The sequence below is a fragment of the Chanodichthys erythropterus genome, chromosome 7 (genome assembly GCF_024489055.1).
Source record: "Chanodichthys erythropterus isolate Z2021 chromosome 7, ASM2448905v1, whole genome shotgun sequence".
Taxonomy (NCBI): Eukaryota; Metazoa; Chordata; class Actinopteri; order Cypriniformes; family Xenocyprididae; genus Chanodichthys; species Chanodichthys erythropterus.
The window spans coordinates 41,469,977-41,489,255 of NC_090227.1; the positions used below are offsets into that span (position 1 = coordinate 41,469,977).

The 19,279-nt window shown below is 37.7% G+C and overlaps 2 protein-coding genes across 15 annotated transcripts in view; one reads left to right on the plus strand and one right to left on the minus strand.

Annotated features, from left to right (window-relative positions):
* Positions 1-19,279, minus strand: part of lekr1 (Leucine-, glutamate- and lysine-rich protein 1) — a 228,019-nt gene that overhangs the window by 174,925 nt on the left and 33,815 nt on the right. For all 14 annotated transcript variants that reach the window (XR_010895534.1, XR_010895536.1, XR_010895538.1 and 11 more), the window contains one exon: positions 6,845-6,964. Coding sequence is in view for 6 of the 14 variants with exons in the window: in XM_067390612.1 (XP_067246713.1) it covers positions 6,845-6,964 (120 nt within the window). In the remaining 8 variants the exon portion in view is untranslated. The remainder of the gene's footprint in view (positions 1-6,844; positions 6,965-19,279) is intronic.
* Positions 16,069-18,366, plus strand: LOC137022965 (uncharacterized). Its single transcript, XM_067389444.1, has 2 exons — positions 16,069-16,181; positions 16,451-18,366. Exons 1-2 carry the CDS (start codon positions 16,074-16,076, stop codon positions 17,255-17,257), a joined length of 915 nt encoding a protein of 304 aa, XP_067245545.1. The 5' UTR covers positions 16,069-16,073; the 3' UTR covers positions 17,258-18,366.

Genomic DNA, 19,279 nt, shown 5'->3' on the forward strand with positions numbered 1-19,279 from the left:
AGTGTCTCATCCGTCATGTCCTTTAACATCATTTTTTCTTATTTTTTCAATTTTATGGTGGGATGCTGCATTAAGGTGCAATAAACCCACACCCATCTTGGAGTGTCAGCCAGTTACTGGCACTGGATTACTTATAATACTATTGTATGTGTAATATTATTTGATATCAAGATTTCATTTTATAAATATCATGGTTATTGTCAAGAGTGTATATTGCAACACCCCTACTAGGGTGTGGTGGGTGGTTGCCAGAGCATTGCTATAGAGTTCAGAGTGTTTTTAGCAAGTTTCTTAGCAGTTGTTTGGGTGTTCTTTGTAGTTGCTTAGCTTACAGGCTCGATTCCACACTGATTTCACTATCATTTCAAGTGTGAAATATGGTTTCATGAGTTTGCCTGCCCATCCGGTCTTAGTTAATGGTAAACAAACTTGGCCTGCTGACCTCAACAGAAGCTCCAACTGAAGGCTCGGCTCAACCTACTGACCTAATGCATAAACATTACGGGAAGCGCGCTAGCCAGACAGGATTTAAACTTGGGCTAAAGCCCCAAGTTTGGTTTGAAGACAAAAAAATGTACCAAGCACAATGTTCTCTCACCATTCTTGATTTCTAACACACACTCATACTCTTCCGCCATCTCCGGGCATGTTCATATGTAAATTGTGCACCCTTATTTTGTCCATTAGGTCAAAAGGTCTGAAAAGCCCATACATTTACCCACCCATAGACCATAACCTCAAAGAAATCAGGTTGAAAGTGGATAAAATTGTCTACTTGTGATCCGATCAATCAAAACACATCCTAATACCAGGTGTAAATAGGGCCTAAATGATAACATAATTTCCATTTTTGTCTGATTAAAATAATAGCACGCTTTGAAGTATCACTCATGTCTGTAGTACAAATTGTGCTAGATGAAGTCAACACTATTCAAAACAAGGGTCATGCTCTGCTTTGACATCCACATGAAAAAATGTAAGATAACATATCAAAAGGAAGATTTTACGAGATTGCTAGGTAGCAGGAAAGTGTGAAGTATGTACAGTAAACAGTGAAAACATGTATTTGAGCTTAGAACAGGGAAAAAATGCTTGGCAACTGCTGTGCAGAAAGAGAAAATGGAGTCATTAGAGTTTAACAAAAATGTACTCGGGATGCTCTTGGTGAACTGAGGTCTCGGGACAGTCTTGGAAACAATAAAATAAATCAAACTGAATAAAAGGAGATAAGGCATTTAAGAGCTCTTAATAAAGTTTGACAGTTTTTAAACATTTCTTGTTGCTCTTAAAATAAAAGACTAATCATTTGTAACTTAGGAGCAAACTTAAACTTGTCTTTCAGAAGACAGACAGTACATATCATGTGCAAATTGTTTAGTAATTACTGCCTGATAAAATGTTGCAAATGGGGTCAAAACTAAATGATTTGAAAGTTGAGTACTCTGTTCCGTTGTTTGACTGGCAACACATCACTAGAGTCCTGCACAACCGGGACAGGCAAAAAAATAAATAAATACAGAGAATGTAAGAGCGAGAGAAACACTTTAACCATCTTGAAACATTACAATCCCTATCATCACAGGAACACAGAATAGAACATTTTGTTTTTCCAGGGATACATTTTTATGGGGTGCAAGGCAAGACCACACAAGAGCACTTTGATCATATCTTGACACTTGTAAATGTAAAAGGCGTCCTGAGAAAGTCAGATGTAATATTAACACCAACGCCACACATTCCAATATAATAGGTCATGACATATAAGGGCACCCAGGGAAATAAGCTCCTCGTTCTACAGGTGATAAAATGATGCAATCATTATCACTGAATGAATAACCTGGTAAGACCTTGGCCTAGATCACATAGCAGCAGAATACAGCTGTCAGTCCTGTATTTTGATCCTTAGTGTGGTTACGTTAACACACATTTCAGTTATTTAAGGGAGTGACAACCGCATTCTATAACCAAACTCACACCCATAAATTTTCAGAACTCACAACTAAAGGTTGAACAACTTCAGCTATTTTAAAGTCGACATTTATGTGATTAAAGTCAAGTCGATGTCAACAAGTCGCTGATGACGTCATGAACAAATAAGCATGAACCTCGAGCTGAGATTGGAACGCGGGTTGCCTTGTGCACAGCTATGGCATATGACACAGTGCTGCCCACAAGGCTATTGCTCCGACATTACAGCTTATTTTTTTCAGTTTTTGGGTTATTATATTTCGCATAGATTCTTGCTCATTCTAAATCAGTTACAGATAAAGTAAAAAAACAAAATGGTGGCGCTGTGGGTGGAAACATGCAGATTAAGGGGCGGAAACATAATAAGATCCCCTTCCTATGTCCCTAGGGGAGCGAAATCTAAAATCTAATCTATTGCCAAAACAAAGTTTCTGGGTTGTCCTTCTTCACATTTTCTGGGTTGGTAGGTACACCAGGGACCCGATTATAGCACTTAAACATGGAAAAAATCAGATTTTCATGAGATGTCCCCTTCAAAGCGTCATGGCAGAGCATTAAAGGTGCTCTATGTAAGAATGGCAGCTAGTGGTTGAAATGGGTACTGCAGTCCAAATTCAAAATATTGTTTGCCCCGCCCCCTCCTCCTCAGACTTGATGCTCTCGCGGGTTGCCAGTTTGAAGACATGCAACAGGAGCGAGCTCAATTGACATTGGAAGGCGAGGAGACTTACACAGTGTAAGATAATTCGTTGATTTATTGATTTATGATGAGTTGATATCGCGTTTTAATATGCTCCCGTTCATAGAGATTTTTAGATGGATGCTGAGTCTTTTTAGGTCGGGTAGAGTCTGCGATCTCTGACCCAGTTTGTTCACTGGCTTCCATGGCTGCAATTCGCTGCATGTGTTTTCCGCCAACTGGCAACCCTGGGTGGTGAAATACTATTGGGTAAATTGGCAACGTGGAGTGTTGCACAGACCGAAACAAAAACAGAAATTCCGACACAGAACTCAAATTTCAAAGTAAAATAACTGGCTGTAGCAATGGTTTTCAGAGAAACGAGTATGTGAACTCAGCATGTTTAATAAATATCTGCAAACATATTATGGTATTTTTATGCTTTAGTACAGTCAAAAACATACATAGAGCACCTTTAAGTCGATTAGTCAGTGCAACCCCCACTCACAACCGCATTCTCGGAAATCCCACGCAGTGTGAACAGAACAGGACTGGACAACTAGTTTTCTGTCACGTCACACGAGAGAGCCGCTCTGCGCTGCAGAAATGCATGTTTACCATGTATTGCGGTCCGCTCTCCTCCCAGATATAAACATTGATGTCAGCTAATGAAGATCTGACAGATCGCAGCTCGATTGGACTCTTGTCATGTCAAGTGATAAGACTTTTCATTTTTTGGACATCGCCATCTTTGAAATTACTTTGGTCACCTTCGTGATGGTTACTTGTCTGAGAATACGGGCACAACACCCGTTGCACATTCATATAGACACTATTCGTGACTCAACTGTAAGTCGCTGTGTGAACAGGACATTTTGAGACTCACATCTATAAGTAAATGTGGTTGTCACTCCCAAAAACTGACTATGTGAACATACTGTAGCTCTTGTGGTCATTAGGGTTTTATGATGTCAGAATAGCATATTTTCATGAGAGAAAATTACATTTTGTTTACATTTTTAATTTAATGTACCTTTAATTGCCTGTGTGTTTATTTTCAGCATTGTCTATTTCTGTAATATTAATACTCTGTAAGCTTTGGCAATATATTAAAAGCTGGTAACTATGAATTTGATAGATTCTAAAAACCTGTGCAGGTGTGAACCATCAGCCGAAATAATCAATCAAAGTCAAAATGGGACAAAGAGAAAGAGAGCAAACAATGAAAAAGATTATTATATAAAAAGATTTTCAAGTAACTCCAGGTATTTTACGTCACTGAGCTGATGCACACTAACCACCAATAAAAGTTTTCCACACACTCCTTTACTCGCATTCATTCCCCCGACACACACCTTTCCTGAAAGCACTTTGCAGTGTGACGCCATCGTGGCCTTTGTGTGTGATGGTTGGAGGAGACAGAAAGGCCTGTCAGAGAGATCATGACTGCATTATCACCTGCCAGTCAACCGAGACCTCTGCTGTTCATGACAGCTTCACTTCACAACACATGATTATTAACGGTTTACATCACAAACAGCAGATATTAGCAGGAGGAACAAGCCTTGAATAAACTAAAAGTAAATAACAAGACAAATATTTGTTATTATATATATATAGACCAGATGGGCCACAGGGATGCACAGCAGCACACAAACATGCCAAATATTAAAAATAAAAGGATTACAATGTAAAAGATTTTACAATGTAAAAATGCATAGTCACTGCATGTATCAGAATTACCTATTTGCAGTAATGACGAATAAAATTGGCTAATATTTTGCCCAATCGTGGCAATACTTATTACACACCAGGCTAATGTTTATGATTGCTATCAAATGCCGTGAATGGTCTAATATTTTTTCCAAAATATCGCTCGGACAGAAACGCTCCTTTTAGGCAATCGAGCTTGCCAGGGTCAACTTGCAGGCTATCCTAGCTAAAGAGACTCTAAATAGCATTCTGTGCTCATCTGTGCAGCCAACGACCAGTTAGCATTTTTTCACAAACTTGCAGAGAAAGGCTTGCCAAAACAAAGTTACTGGGTTGTCCTTTTTCACATTTTCTGGGTTGGTAGATGCACCGGAGACCTAATTATAACACTTAAACATGAAAAAAATCAGATATTTCCTCTTTAAAGGGAACCCCGGTTATTAAGGCTTGATGTCTCTTGGACACTCTGGTTATCATGGTTGCACTCTGTGAGCTACTGACCCTGCCCTGTTGCTATTTTTACCACAAAACAACTCGGAATATAATATACGATGCCAGTTTTCAGGCGATGGGATAAAATTTGCACAATTTTGACCAGTCGTGGCAATACTTATTTAAACTGACTCACCGAGTTGAGGGTGTCTATATTCCACCATGTAAATAGAAATCCACCATGGTGCAAGCATACCTGGCTTTTATAGGGAATGGGAGATGACACTCTGATTGGTTAATTGCACGTTACGCCCCAAACACACCCATGACTCATTAAGAGATTAGGTGCAACCCTGTTGGACCGTGCGCCTGACATGCAGACCGTTTTTTTCCCTCGTTAAACTAGCAAAAGTGTCGGACACGCCCTGAGTGCACCTGCGCCATGCGCTTCAGACCATGCTCTTAGATAGTTAAAGGAACACTCTACTTTTTTTGAAAATAGGCTCATTTTCCAACTCCCCTAGAGTTAAACAGTTGAGTTTTACCGTTTTCGAATCCATTCAGCCGATCTCCGGTTCTGGCGGTACCACTTTTAGCATAGCTTAGCATAGTTCATTGAATCTGATTAGACCGTTAGCATCGTGCTTAAAAATGACCAAAGAGTTTTGATGTTTTTTTCTATTTAAAACTTGACTCTTCTGTAGTTAAATCGTGTACTAAGACCGACGGAAAATAAAAAGTTGCGATTTTCTAGGCTGATATGGCTAGGAACTATACTCTCATTCAGGCCTAATAATCAAGGAACTTTGCTGCCGTTCCATGGCTGCAGCAGTGCAATGATATTACGCAGCGCCCGTGAGCCTCTGCTTGCACAGGGAACGTGCCTTGCAACCATGGAGACGTTTGTGAGAGACGCTGTGTTCCTTGATTATTACGCCTGAATGAGAGTATAGTTCCTAGCCATATCAGCCTAGAAAATTGCAACTTTTCATTTTCTGTCGGTCTTAGTACACGATGTAACTAAAGAAGAGTCAAGTTTTAAATAGGAAAAATATCAAAACTCTTTGGTCATTTTTAAGCGCGATGCTAACGGTCTAATCAGATTCAATGAACTATGCTAAGCTATGCTAAAAGTGGTACCGCCTGAACCGGAGATCGGCTGAATGGATTCGAAAACGGTAAAACTCAACTGTTTAACTCTAGGGGAGTTGGAAAATGAGCCTATTTTCAAAAAAAGTGGAGTGTTCCTTTAAAATAACTCTTTCCTTGCCATTGTTTCCATGTTTTCACTGTTATAAGGTAGGAGGCGCTATTACACATCTTCTGGAAGAGTAGAGAATCTCCAAATCAAAACACAGGAAAAAAAGGGGCAGAAACAAGTGATAAAAGCATCGCTTATAAACAATGTATTCTTTTTGGGGGGGAAAATCGATTTTCTGAGAATTTTCTTTAAAATGTTCCTTTTTTTATGAAACTTACCCACATATATGTGCTGATAAAAAAGAACCATGAAGGTTTTGGATTAAAAGCTCTTTCTTTTTATATATTGCATGTTCAGATATTCATACAACAAAATATTCTGGAGGCCATGAAAGCTTTGTTCAAATCATCAAAAATGGTGACGGTGGCTGGAAACTTTAAAAAAAAAAAAAACGCTTTAAAAGAGATAAGGAACCCTAATAAGTCGTTACATAAGCAATATGACTAAAATGAGAAATACAATGGTCAAGCATATCAACAGTCATGTTCAAAGGATTTTGAAATCCATTTTACAACAACTGCACAGAAATCTATTCTGCTCAAATCAATGTACGCTTGTTCTCTTTTTAGTTCTCCTTCCCTTTTCACTTTGTATTTTTTTCTCACACTTGTGCCTGCAAACACCCACAAGTGTACTCACACACGCACACAGTTGTTTCCCATCTGCAGAGCTCTTCCTGTCGTGCCGTGGCTGAGGTGGCTACTGCAGACACTCCACACGCGCTCTCACGACCCAATGAAAGCTGCTTGTTCTTTTGTCTTTTTTACGCCATTGTTCCCTCATTTCCTTACCTGAGGTGCAGGCGGCAAGAGCGCTCGTTTTCCAGCTCTGTAAGCACGGTGTTTTTCTCCGCCCTCGCGCTCTCCATCTCACGCATGACCACGCACAGCTGCAGGTCAAGGGCCCTCGTGCTGGAAAAGAGACAGAATGTGATGTAGAGAAAGCAGCGATGGAACAATAATTATTACGTTGAGTTTTTTTTATAAGGAACAATATTGTTTGTGTGGAAACATTTCACTTGTTGATTTTCCAAATATAAAAAGTCTTTCTTTTTCTCCCAATAAAAGTTCAATGGCAGGAGAGAGGCCCAACCACAGAGCAGGAGGGTTGCGTTATGCGCTGTGTTTGTGGAGTGTGTGCGACTAAATGAAACACAAGCATATATATACAGGCTGCAGAGTATTATGGGCTTTTGTGGATTTCACACAGACAAGGTCGCTATAGCAACGGGAGATCCCTGACACGAACGGGGGATTATCGAACCCGAACCAATAGCTGATATATTAGTGCGATATCACTGGAAACGTAATTGTCTGTCATTATGTTTGCGTGTGCCCATTTCAGTGCCTAATTCAGACTCGTGTTTGTGTAAGATGGAACAAGAGCGTGAGAGAGAGTGAGTGAGCGCTATTGTTTGTGTTTGTGCTGGTAAAAGGCATGGCTATGAATAAATTTAGACCTTCAGAAGATTCCCAGCTGCAGATTCTTGGGTTCTTGTGGTAAAGTCATGTATTTCATTCACACCATCTGTTTGTGTGTGTGTGTGTAAGAAATCTAAAAAACTTCAATGGATCGCTTTCCCCTTCTATCAGTAGCTGAACTCAGAAAGGCTCTAGTGTGTGTGTACACACTTTAAATCTTTTGTGTTTTGGTCATTTTTTGTTGTGGGGAAGCTGTTAAATTGCATTTTGAATAATGAATGTCAGATAATAACCCTCTACAATGGAAAATGGTTAAGAAAGTAGTTTGAATCAATTTTTCTTAAAATTAAATTGATATGCCCTTCAAACTTCTGTTCTTCAAAGCTTAACACATCCTGACTGTTGAGCTATAGTTGATCTCCACAAAAATAAAAAATTAAGGCTTAAACCAAGGCATTTAGATTTTTTATGTTTTTAAAAGAAGTTTCATCTGCTCACCAAGGGTGCATTTACTTAATTAAAAATACAGTAAAAACAGTAATATTGTGAAATATTATTACAATTTAAAATGACTGTTTTCTATTTGAAAAAAAAATTAAAACGTAATTTATTCCTGTGATCAAAGCTGAATTTTCAGCATCGTTAATCCAGTCTTCAGTGTCACATGATCCTTCAGAAATCATTCTAATATGTCAATTTGCTGCTCAAGAAACATTTATTGTTTACAATTGTACAAAATATTTGTGTACAATTTTTTTTCAGGATTCTTTATTGAATAGAAAGTTCAAAAGAACAGTGTTTATTTGAAGTATAATCTTTTGTAACATTATAAATGTCTTCACTGTTATTTTTGATTCATTTATTGCATCCTTGCTGAACAAAAGTATTCATTTCTTTCATTTCTTTCCAAAAACAAAAGAAGAAAAAAATCTTACTGACCCCAAAATTTTGAACGGTAGTGTATAATGTTACAAAAGCTTTCCATTTCAGATAAATAGAACTTTCTTTATTTATATTTCAGTCTTTTGAACTTTCTATTCATCAAAGAATCCTGGAAAAACATGCACACAACTGTTTTTAATATTTGATAACAATCATAAATGTTTCTTGAGCAGCAAATCAGCATATTAGAATGATTTCTGAAGGATCATGTGACTCTGAAGACTGGAGTAATGATGCTGAAAATTCAGCTTTGATCACTGGAATAAATTACTTTTTAAATTTTAATTTAGAAATTAAAAATAGAAAAATTTAATTGTAATAAAATTTCACAATATTACTGTTTTTTTTCCTTTTGTATTTTTGATCAAATAAAATCAGCCTTGGTGAGCAAAAGAGACTTCTTTTAAAAACATTAAAAATCTTACTGATCCCAAACTTTTGAGCGGTAGTGTATATATTAAAAAAACAGTAATATTGTGAAATATTATTACAATTTTAAATAACTGTTTTCTACTTAAAATGTAATTTATTCCTGTGATCAAAGCTGAATTTTCAGCATCATTACTCCAGTCTTCAGTGTCACATGATCCTTCAGAAATCATTCTAATATGCTGCTTTGCTGCTCAAGAAACATTTCTGATTATTATCAATGTTGAAAACAGTTGTGTACATTTTTTTAAGGTTTCTCTGATGAACAGAAAGTTGAAACGAACAGCATTTATTTGAAATATAATCTTTTGTAACATTATAAATGTCTTCACTGTTACTTTTGATCCATTTATTGCATCCTTGCTGAACAAAAGTATTCATTTCTTTAATTTCTTTCCAAAAACAAAAGAAGAAAAAAATCTTACTGACCCCAAAAGTTTGAACAGTAGTGTATAATGTTACAAAAGCTATTCATCAAAGAATCCTGGAAAAAAATGCACACAACTGTTTTTAATATTTGATAATAATCAGAAATGTTTGTTGAGCAGCAAATCATCATATTAGAATGATTTCTGAAGGATCATGTGACACTGAAGACTGGAGTAACGATGCTGAAAATTCAGCTTTGATCACAGGAACAAATTATATTTTACATTTTAATTTAGAAATTAAAAATAGAAAAATTTAAATTGTAATAAAATTTCACAATTTTACTGTTTTTGATCAAATAAAAGCAGCCTTGGTGAGAAAAAGAGACTTCTTTTAAAAACATTAAAAATCTTACGGATCCCAAACTTTTGAACAGCACTGTACATATATCTCAAATCAAGAAGAAAAAAAAAAAAGATTTCTTTAGTTATGAACCCATTAAAAACCTTAAAGATGATCTTTTAATCTCAATAGCAAGAAAATGAAACTGACAGGATTACAGGATACCAGGGATGAAAACAGAAGGGAATTCACTCACTCTCACACACACACACACACACACAAAACAAACAACGTTTTATGAAATCTCAGCAGATGCCATTTTCCAATAAAATCCCTAAAAACAATCACCGACTGTATAAAAGTTCTCCTAATGGATATACTCTATTGTTATGGATCATGTTAAATTTCCAGATCAATTTATGGCATGTATAGAGGTTGTAAGTGCACAAGTGGCAAAAACTGCTTCCAGATTAACATTCTTAGCTTGACTTGTCTGATATACGGCCCTTTGAGCTTAAATGCTTAGAGTCTCTGCTCATACTGTGAAATAAGGACTTCAAAAACCCCACAAAGGAAATGAAAGATGAGGCTCTTTTGACTCTTGATTTTCCCTTAACAAATCATTCTCAAGAGTGAGAATGTACTGTTCTCACTTCTGCTGTCAGACGATCCAGCCATGCTGAAATATGGCGCAGCCACAGATGGCTTCGGAATGCACTGTACCCAGAACTGTCTGTGAAATTACACACGCTACAGTCTTGTAAGGACATGAGAGACCTGATCCAGGATCTTCATCACTTATTGAAGGGCATTGAGAGAGAAACACAAAACATTATATTCATCTCCAGATGTCTCTGTTTTTTGCGTTTTGTATTCCTACCATCCACACAGGTAAATACAGAGGCTTATGGGTATTTAGAAAGCTTCAAATGTTCACTGCCGCAGAGATGAGCAGCTTACAGACTATTTCATCAGAGCATAAATCCATACATTAAGCTTTAGTGCAGACTGATGTCAGCACGCTGTTGCATTGTCAAGCGGTGGGTAAATGTAGCAGACGTTGGCCCTATTGTCTCAAAGCGAGGCTTAATGAGAGACAGTTCAATAGCGCACGACGTCTGGTTCATTACCTCACGTTACTCGATCAGAATTAGAGCAGAGCTTCAGCTGCCTACAGAGTGTGTGTGTGTGTGTGTGTGTGTGTGTGTACCAAGAGTCGTGATAATGGGCTGCAAAATCCCAGACTCTGCTGTTCCCTCATCTACAGGACGGTGTAGGAGGCTGAAAGAATCGTGATAACAGATAGCAACTGGCTGTGCGTGAGCGAGCCGGTGAACTGACCTGCTCTTTCTATTAACGTGTGATTGAGTGGGAGGCTGAGTGCGCGTGTGCTTCCGTACATTTATCAGTGCGAGTGCATGCAATGGTGAATCACTATAATGATTTTATGCTACTTACAGACATTTATGTCACTGGCTTTGTTCGATTACCAAGTGAGCTGCTTGCTCTCTACTGCTTACATTGTGCTGCTCGCGTCCAGTGTAGATGTGGTATAAGCTGAAATGGAACCTTATAAGTGAGTGATTTGTTACACTCAGGCAGCTCACACAGATGAATCAACTCAATTTTTTTTAGTAGAGTTACTGTCACCATATTGCTAAGCTAACAACATAAAAATGCATAACAGAAATATTCATTAAAATAGCAAATTTTAATTAATTTGACTATTTTTTCATTAAATTTACATTTTTGACACCTTGAAATGCATAATACAATTGCTTTCCCTAGATTCTTACAAAAAACAAATTTATTAAAATGTGCTATTGGTGTAATTTTAAAATACTTTCAGTCTACTTTTTATGCACGTCTCAGAAATATACTAAAAATTACACTTAAAGGGTTAGTTCATCCAACAATGATCATTCTGTCATTAATTACTCTCCCTCATGTCGTTCCAAACCTGTAAGACTTTCGTTCATCTTCATAACACAAATAAAGATCTTTTTGTTGAAATCTGAGAGCTTTCTGTCCCTCCATATGCAGCCTATGCAAATACCACTTTTAGGCTTTTATTCACATATAAACATTGATCAGTGAACATAAACAGAAGCTCAACCGAACCTGCTTGATACGTGGAAGCTCAAACTTGCTGCACAACACAAGAATGAACCTCATTGGTTCTTGCGGAAGCTCAAACATGATGCGTAACACACGAAAATGAACCTCATTGGTTCTTGCGGAAGCTCAAACATGATGCGTAACACGAGAATGAACCTCACTGGTTCTTGCGGAAGCTCAAACGTGATGCGTAACACACGAGAATGAACCTCATTGGTTCTTGCTGAAGCTCAAACTTGCTGCACAACACAAGAATGAACCTCATTGGTTCTTGCGGAAGCTCAAACTTGCTGCACAACACAAGAATGAACCTCATTGGTTCTTGCGGAAGCTCAAACATGATGCGTAACACGAGAATGAACCTCATTGGTTCTTGCGGAAGCTCAAACATGATGCACAACACAAGAATGAACCTCATTGGTTCTTGCGGAAGCTCAAACGTGATGCGTAACACACGAGAATGAATCTCATTGGTTCTTGCGGAAGCTCAAACATGATGCACAACACAAGAATGAACCTCATTGGTTCTTGCAGAAGCTCAAACGTGATGCGTAAAACACGAGAATGAACCTCATTGGTTCTCGCAGAAGCTCAAATGTGATGCGTAAAACACGAGAATGAACCTCATTGGTTCTTGCGGAAGCTCAAACATGATGCGTAACACACGAGAATGAACCTCATTGGTTCTTGATGAAGCTCAAATGTGATGCGTAACACACGAGAATGAACCTCATTGGTTCTCGCAGAAGCTCAAATGTGATGCGTAAAACACGAGAATGAACCTCATTGGTTCTTGCGGAAGCTCAAATGTGATGCGTAACACACGAGAATGAACCTCATTGTTTCTCTCAAGTCAAGCGAACATACTTGAGCTTCCGTTTACCACAATTGATGTGTGAGTTGATGAATGCTTATATGTTATACATTTAGCAACACTGACAAATTATAAAGCAGGTTGAAAATTGGCAAAGTTCCACATTAATATAGCCTGCACTGCACCCTAACAAACCTGCAACTCATTTTTGACCAGATATGAAGCAGAGGGATGCCAGATCTATTATTTGAACCAGAGTTAGAAAATAACTTGGCAGCTGTAATGTGAGCAAATACCATGTGTTTGTCACATAAAGAACGATTAAATAAAGAGAGTCATCATTTAATGATCTAATGAAATTCGACAAGGACCTAATTTAATATGTATTCTCGAGTCTATTCTGCCACCACACATCCAACCATCTCTTGCCAGTCATTGTGAACAACAGAAGCAACATCACATCATCTAACAGCAAACCAATTATGCAATGATTACCAAGTCTGATACAGCATCATGCCAACAAAATGTGCAGTTTCCACTTCTTTCGGCATGCCGGAAAACCCGGTGGGCTTCTCACCCCTCTGTTGAACAGCTCTGCGTTTGAACGTGAGGTTTTGATCAGCAGTGTGAAGCTGGGGAGCATTAGAGAAATGAACACAGAACAGAGACGTGACTCGTGGCCGCATTCCCGATCAGTCGAGAAGTTCAAAGAGCTCCAGTCTAAATCACCGTCTTACTGAAAGATCCAGGCTACTGAGAAGCAGCTATGTGGACTACACTGGATTACTTCTCAAACCTTTGGAGATATAACGCAAGTTTGCTTTAATCATTGTGAAGACAAACAAAACCTATCCTAATTAACTGAAATGACATGTACGGTCTGACTAATTTTATTACTTGCCGCTGATGAGCAAATGAAGCGGTAATGTGAAAACAAGAATAGAAGTAGCACGCAAATTTCAAAGGGCAATAGTGTATGTGTAACAGAGAAAGAGCCTGTCCTTCCCATCCTAAAGTATTTCCTTGATTATAATCATTGCTATGGCATCATTCATGGAAACCAAACATCATAAAACACAAACAAGATACATACAAACACTAATGTGACACACTAAACCACACACTCTCCTTCGCTCAGGGATATGATCCTCTGATGTTATTTCAGTCAAAAAGTCATCCGCCTTTCCCCAGGCTTACCAAAGTGTATGCATTTGGGTCTTGAATGAGATCACAAATTGTCTGGCTGAAATATGAAAATCCTATGCATGATTGTGACACTCTCCTTTCCTGCAAAGCCACAACAGGAGGCCTTTACTCTTGTTTATTCTTTTGCAGGTTACTCCTCTGTTGTCATCACAACCCTCTTCAATGTGTGCCTGGAGCTAAATGTGTGGCCTACTCCTAGATTTCCTTATACAAGCAAGACACAAAAAATATATTAAATGCATATTATGTGCAGGTGGATGAATGAGGCCTCTGGGTTTCAGACCCTCCAGGATTTCGCGATGTTGCGATTTGCAACATCAACGCAAATTCAACCAATCCCCGCGAATTCGGGGCGGTGTTGCAATTTTAACCAATCACCGCAACTTTCCCGCAAATTTGACCAATCATTGGCGTCGTCTGGAGCTGACGTCGACAAATTACCTTCCGCCTTACTTCCGTGTTAAGAAAAGCAGCATGTGCGAGTCAAACGTTTCACACTTGCCGAGCAAAATAACAGCAATAGATCGCCAAAAGCAGTACCCTGGCATTCTGCATGAAAGCGGGGGGAAATTATTTTGCACTGCATGCAACATTGTGGTAGAACACAAAAGGAAATCATCGATTGACAAGCATTTTGCCACCGCAAAGCATAACATGAGATGTGCAGAAATGCAGGCAGGACGTCAGACGACGAGACAGATCACAATGACACAGGCTGTTGCATCCAAGTCAATTGCAAGCTCTGAAAGAATTAAGGTGAGTTATTTTAAATGTGCATGCATCGTTAATGTTAAAGTTGGTATATATTATCATGTAATTGACCTTTCGCCGAGAGTTTGATTGACAAGCGATCTAACCAATCAGAACGCCGCATCCGCCATTTTGTCCGACAAAGCAGCCAGTAGTTAAAAGATTAACCTCGGTGGAGTTAAACTTGAAAAATGGTGTGTATTGACGTCTTTCCGCGTTTGAAACAACATTCATTCTCATGTTCATGGACTAATAGGAAGAGATGATCGGTTTTTACGAGCGGTTGAGCTGAGGATCTACAGCAATCTGTCACGACCATGGTCACGACACATTAAAGAGCAACAAAACGTTTTTTATTGTTTGAATTTCTTTAATAACTACACGGTTTAAAAGCTGGGACTTTGTTTAATATCATAAGTAACCTGCTCTGTCTTGTCTGTCGATGTGTGGTCAGTATCCTCTTTGTTCCGCGATGTATTTTTCACTGCGTGTGGCGTGACAGCGCCACGGCTTGTCGGACAAAGCAACAGTAACTAAGGGGGGCGGGGCTCGGCGAAAGGCTAATTGCGCTGGTGTGCTTTCTCGTTTGCATATCAATAGCCCTCTCCCTGTCTCTCCCCCTCTCTTTGCCAGGGTTACATTACACCGAACAAAGAAACAAAAAGAAAGAAAACAGAAAATTTTGTTCTATTATAAGCAGGACTAAACTAATGGAAATGATAGTCAGTATATTAATGGCTATCTCTGTACGTGTTTGATTTATATATATATATATATATATATATATATATATATATATATATATATATATATATATATATATATATATATATATATATATATATATATGAATATATATATATGAGAGAGAGATAGAGAGATGGATGTAGATACATACATACACCAACAATACCATCCCAGAATGTGGTTGATGTATTGATGTTTTTATTATTTTCTGTTTAGATTTGTTTAGATTGGGTAGCCACATGTACAGCTGTAAATATTCCACTCTCAAAGAGTGACCACCCTGTTTTGAGGAAGTTCCTCAAAGAGAAGGTTGTCAATGGTGGAGCGATTCCTGGGAGCCACCAGCTCCAAGAGAAATACTTGGGTGATGTCTACCTGCAGGAGAAAGAAACTCTCAAGACTAATTTAACCAAAAAGCCTGTTGCAGTCATTTGTGACGAAACTCCAGATGTAGAGGGCAGATGTGTACTGAACATTCTAATTGCACCACTAGAGAAGGATGAGTCTGGAAGAATTTTGGCGTACCTTGCAGACACAGTGTTCCTTGAGCAGTGTAACCACTCCACTGTGTCAATGGCTGTTGTAAAGTGTCTTCAAGAATACAGCATTGATAATGATGATGTCATTGTGTTTAACACGGATAATGCAGCCTATATGAAGAAGGCCTATACTGCTGCGCTGAAGTCCTTATTCCCAAATTCAGTGCATGTAACATGCATGGCTCATATTATGAACCTTGTCGGAAGTGCTTTTCGGAGACCTTTTGATCAATTGAATTCATTCATGCTGAGTTTCTCGCAAATGTTCTACCATGCTGGCTCACGCAAAAGAAGATATCTTCAATTCATGACAAAAAATCTACCACCAGGAAGGAAAGCAACCATGGCTCCAAATCCATGTGCAACTAGATGGAACTCATGGTTCACTGCTGTACAGTACCATTCAGAGCACTTCGGACTGTACAAGGAATTTATTGAGAAGGAAATTGATGTAAGTGGCATTCTCTTTGCTCATAATACAGTATTACAAATATATTCAATTCAATTCAGTTTTATTTATACAGCGCCATATTACAAATAAAAAATTCCTCAATGGCACCTTACAGGCAAATATACATTTCAGTTCCACCAAAGACATACATACCAACACATACACAGAGAAATACACAAAATGTCCAAAATGATGAATGAAATGCTATGTATTTTTGTGATTGATTGCCTGAACATAATTTTGACTCATTTGTTTTTTTCTATTCAAAGACCTGTGGAAAAACCACACCCCAGTCAGTGGAGAGACTCCATGAAATGCTCCAGGATCCAAATATGGCTGAAAGTCTACAGGTCCAGATCAGCATCATGGCAAATAAGTGTAGAGTGTTAATTGGACTTCTGGACATCTTCCAGAGCAGACGTCCTATAGTCACCAAAGCTTTTGACTACCTGGAGGATCTGCATATGAAGTTAGAGGCCAACAAAGATCTCAGCTATGAAACATGCGCAGAATACTTTGAGGGACTTGATCTATCTTTTGCTATCAAAATGCAGATCCTGAACAGAGTGGAACAGGCATACATCAATGCAGAGGACAAACTGAGCAAGTACATTTCTGATGGGCAACCTGCCATTAGTTTCCTGAAAGAGGTCAGGGTCTTTGATCCTCGTCACATTGCATTTATGAGTGATAGTGTGTCCAGCTACGAATCCATCCCAGGCTTCAGTGATGTGCCTAAAAATGAACTGGATGCCTACTTCACACGCCTTGGTCCAGCTGCAGTCCATGCTGCAGCATGTGGAGTTGTAGATCTAGATATATTCTGGGATGGACTTAAAGAGAGACTGCCTATACTCAGTGGCCTGGCCATAAGATACAAATCTGTCATTGTGAACTCAGCAGACGCTGAGCGGAGTAACAGCATCTACAAGCTGGTGTTGTCAAGCCGAAGGAGATCGGTCACAAATGACAACCTCAAAGCCTTGGTCTTTCTGTACCATAACCAGAGGCTTGCCAGTGGAGCGTTTGAGGACAAAGACTTTGAGGAGGACTTTGAGTCTTTTGATGAGGCCTAGGTGTTTAACCTTGTCATCTTTGTATGTTGTATTGTGTTGTGTTGTGCTGACACCAGGAATGTATCGACACCTTTTGAATTTGGAGTCAGTGTTTATATACCCTTAAGTTCTCCACAGTGTTACTGAAAGTGTGTTATGTTTACAGTGAAGGACTGTGTGCACTTTACATTGTTTTTTAGATAATTCAAGAAATTAATGGATGCCAAAATTGTATTTTATTTTCCATTGTTTAGGCATCTTCAGCATTAAGCTGTGAGGTTCTGTTCAAATTTTGAACTGAGATTGTTTTTTATTTCTGATATGAATACTGAGCCATTTATATTATTAGTTCATTATTATTTTATGTAGTCTTCAGGAGAGACTGCCTGCACACAGTACTAGTACTAATGTTTGTTTTGTTTTACTTATATGAAGGCTGAGACATTCATGTTTTACTTCATGTAGTGCTGTTCTGTGCACTTTAACTTTTGAACCACATTTGGATAAGTAAAGCCTATTTTGCTGCATTTTTGTAATCCTGGTAATCTTTTATTTGCCATATTGGTAAGATTGTTTATAGGATCATTTCTCAGTGTCTTTGTTCTTTTAATTAATGTTTTTTTCATAATTAATGTTTTTAATAATTTAATATTTAACATATTACTCATTATAATTACAAAAATGGAAAATCGCAACTATCGTTCAACTTCCACTACCTAGGGTTCATTTCCTTCCGCAGTATAATCACAACAAAAACCTAAAAAGCACCGCAACTTTCATCGCAATTTTTTGGAAAAGCTCACGCAACATCAGGCATTTTAGGCCGCAACAATCACAAAAAAGGCCCGCGAAATCCTGGAGGGACTGGGGTTTGCATACACAAAATATCTCTCACATTCGCATAGACGAGTGTATGTAGACATGTAAGTGAGTAAGTGAACATATGGACAAAAGATTAAAGAACGACAAAGAAAAAATGAATTATAGAAAAAGAAAAGAATGAAAGAGTGGATGAAAGAAAGAACGAAAAAAGAAGGATAAAACATGCAGTTGAAAGAAAGAAAGAAAGAAAGAAAGAAAGAAAGAAAGAAAGAAAGAAAGAAACAAACAAACAAACAAACAAACAAACAAAGAATAAATCAGACCAAAGAACAAAAGGATCAAAGAACGTAAGAAAGGAAAAAAGACAAAAAAGCAAAAGAAAGAAAGAAACAAACAAAGAAACATAGAATGCATTAGACAAAAGAACAAAAGAATGGACAAAAGAATGATTAATAAAAGATCAAAAGAAAGAACAAAAGGATGAAAGGATGAAAGACAGGAAAAAAAGACGAACAAGTGAAAGAAAGAAAGATTAATAAAAGAAACAAAGAAAGAAAGGATGGTGAAAGAAAGTATGAATAAAATAAAAAAGGACAAAAGGATGAAAGGACGAAAGAAAGAAAAAAAGACGAACAAGTGAAAGAAAGAAAGATTAATAAAAGAAACAAAGAAAGAAAGGATGGTGAAAGAAAGTATGAATAAAATAAAAAAGGACAAAAGAAAGAAAGAAAGAAAGAAAGAAAGAAAGAAACAAACAAACAAACAAACAAACAAACAAACAAACAAACAAACAAAGAATAAATCAGACCAAAGAACAAAAGGATCAAAGAACGTAAGAAAGGAAAAAAGACAAAAAAGCAAAAGAAAGAAACAAACAAACAAAGAAACATAGAATGCATTAGACAAAAGAACAAAAGAATGGACAAAAGAATGATTAATAAAAGATCAAAAGAAAGAACAAAAGGATGAAAGGATGAAAGACAGGAAAAAAGTCAAAAAAGCAAAAGAAAGAAAGAAAGAAAGAAAGAAAGAAAGAAAGAAAGAAAGAAAGAAAGAAAGAAAGAAAGAAAGAAAGAAAGAAAGAAAGAAAGAAAGAAACAAACAAACAAAGAATAAATCAGACAAAAGAACAAAAGAATGGACAAAAGAATGAATAATAAAAGACCAAAAGAAAAGAACAAAAGGATGAAAGAAAGAAAGAAAGAAAGAAAGAAAGAAAGA

Bases quoted from the DNA above. Each gene is read 5' to 3' on its own strand.
- LOC137022965 (XM_067389444.1), top strand. From the start codon at position 16,074: ATGGCTCCAAATCCATGTGCAACTAGATGGAACTCATGGTTCACTGCT. The intron at 16,182-16,450 runs GTAAGTGGCATT...TTCTATTCAAAG, and splicing joins TTATTGAGAAGGAAATTGAT to ACCTGTGGAAAAACCACACC.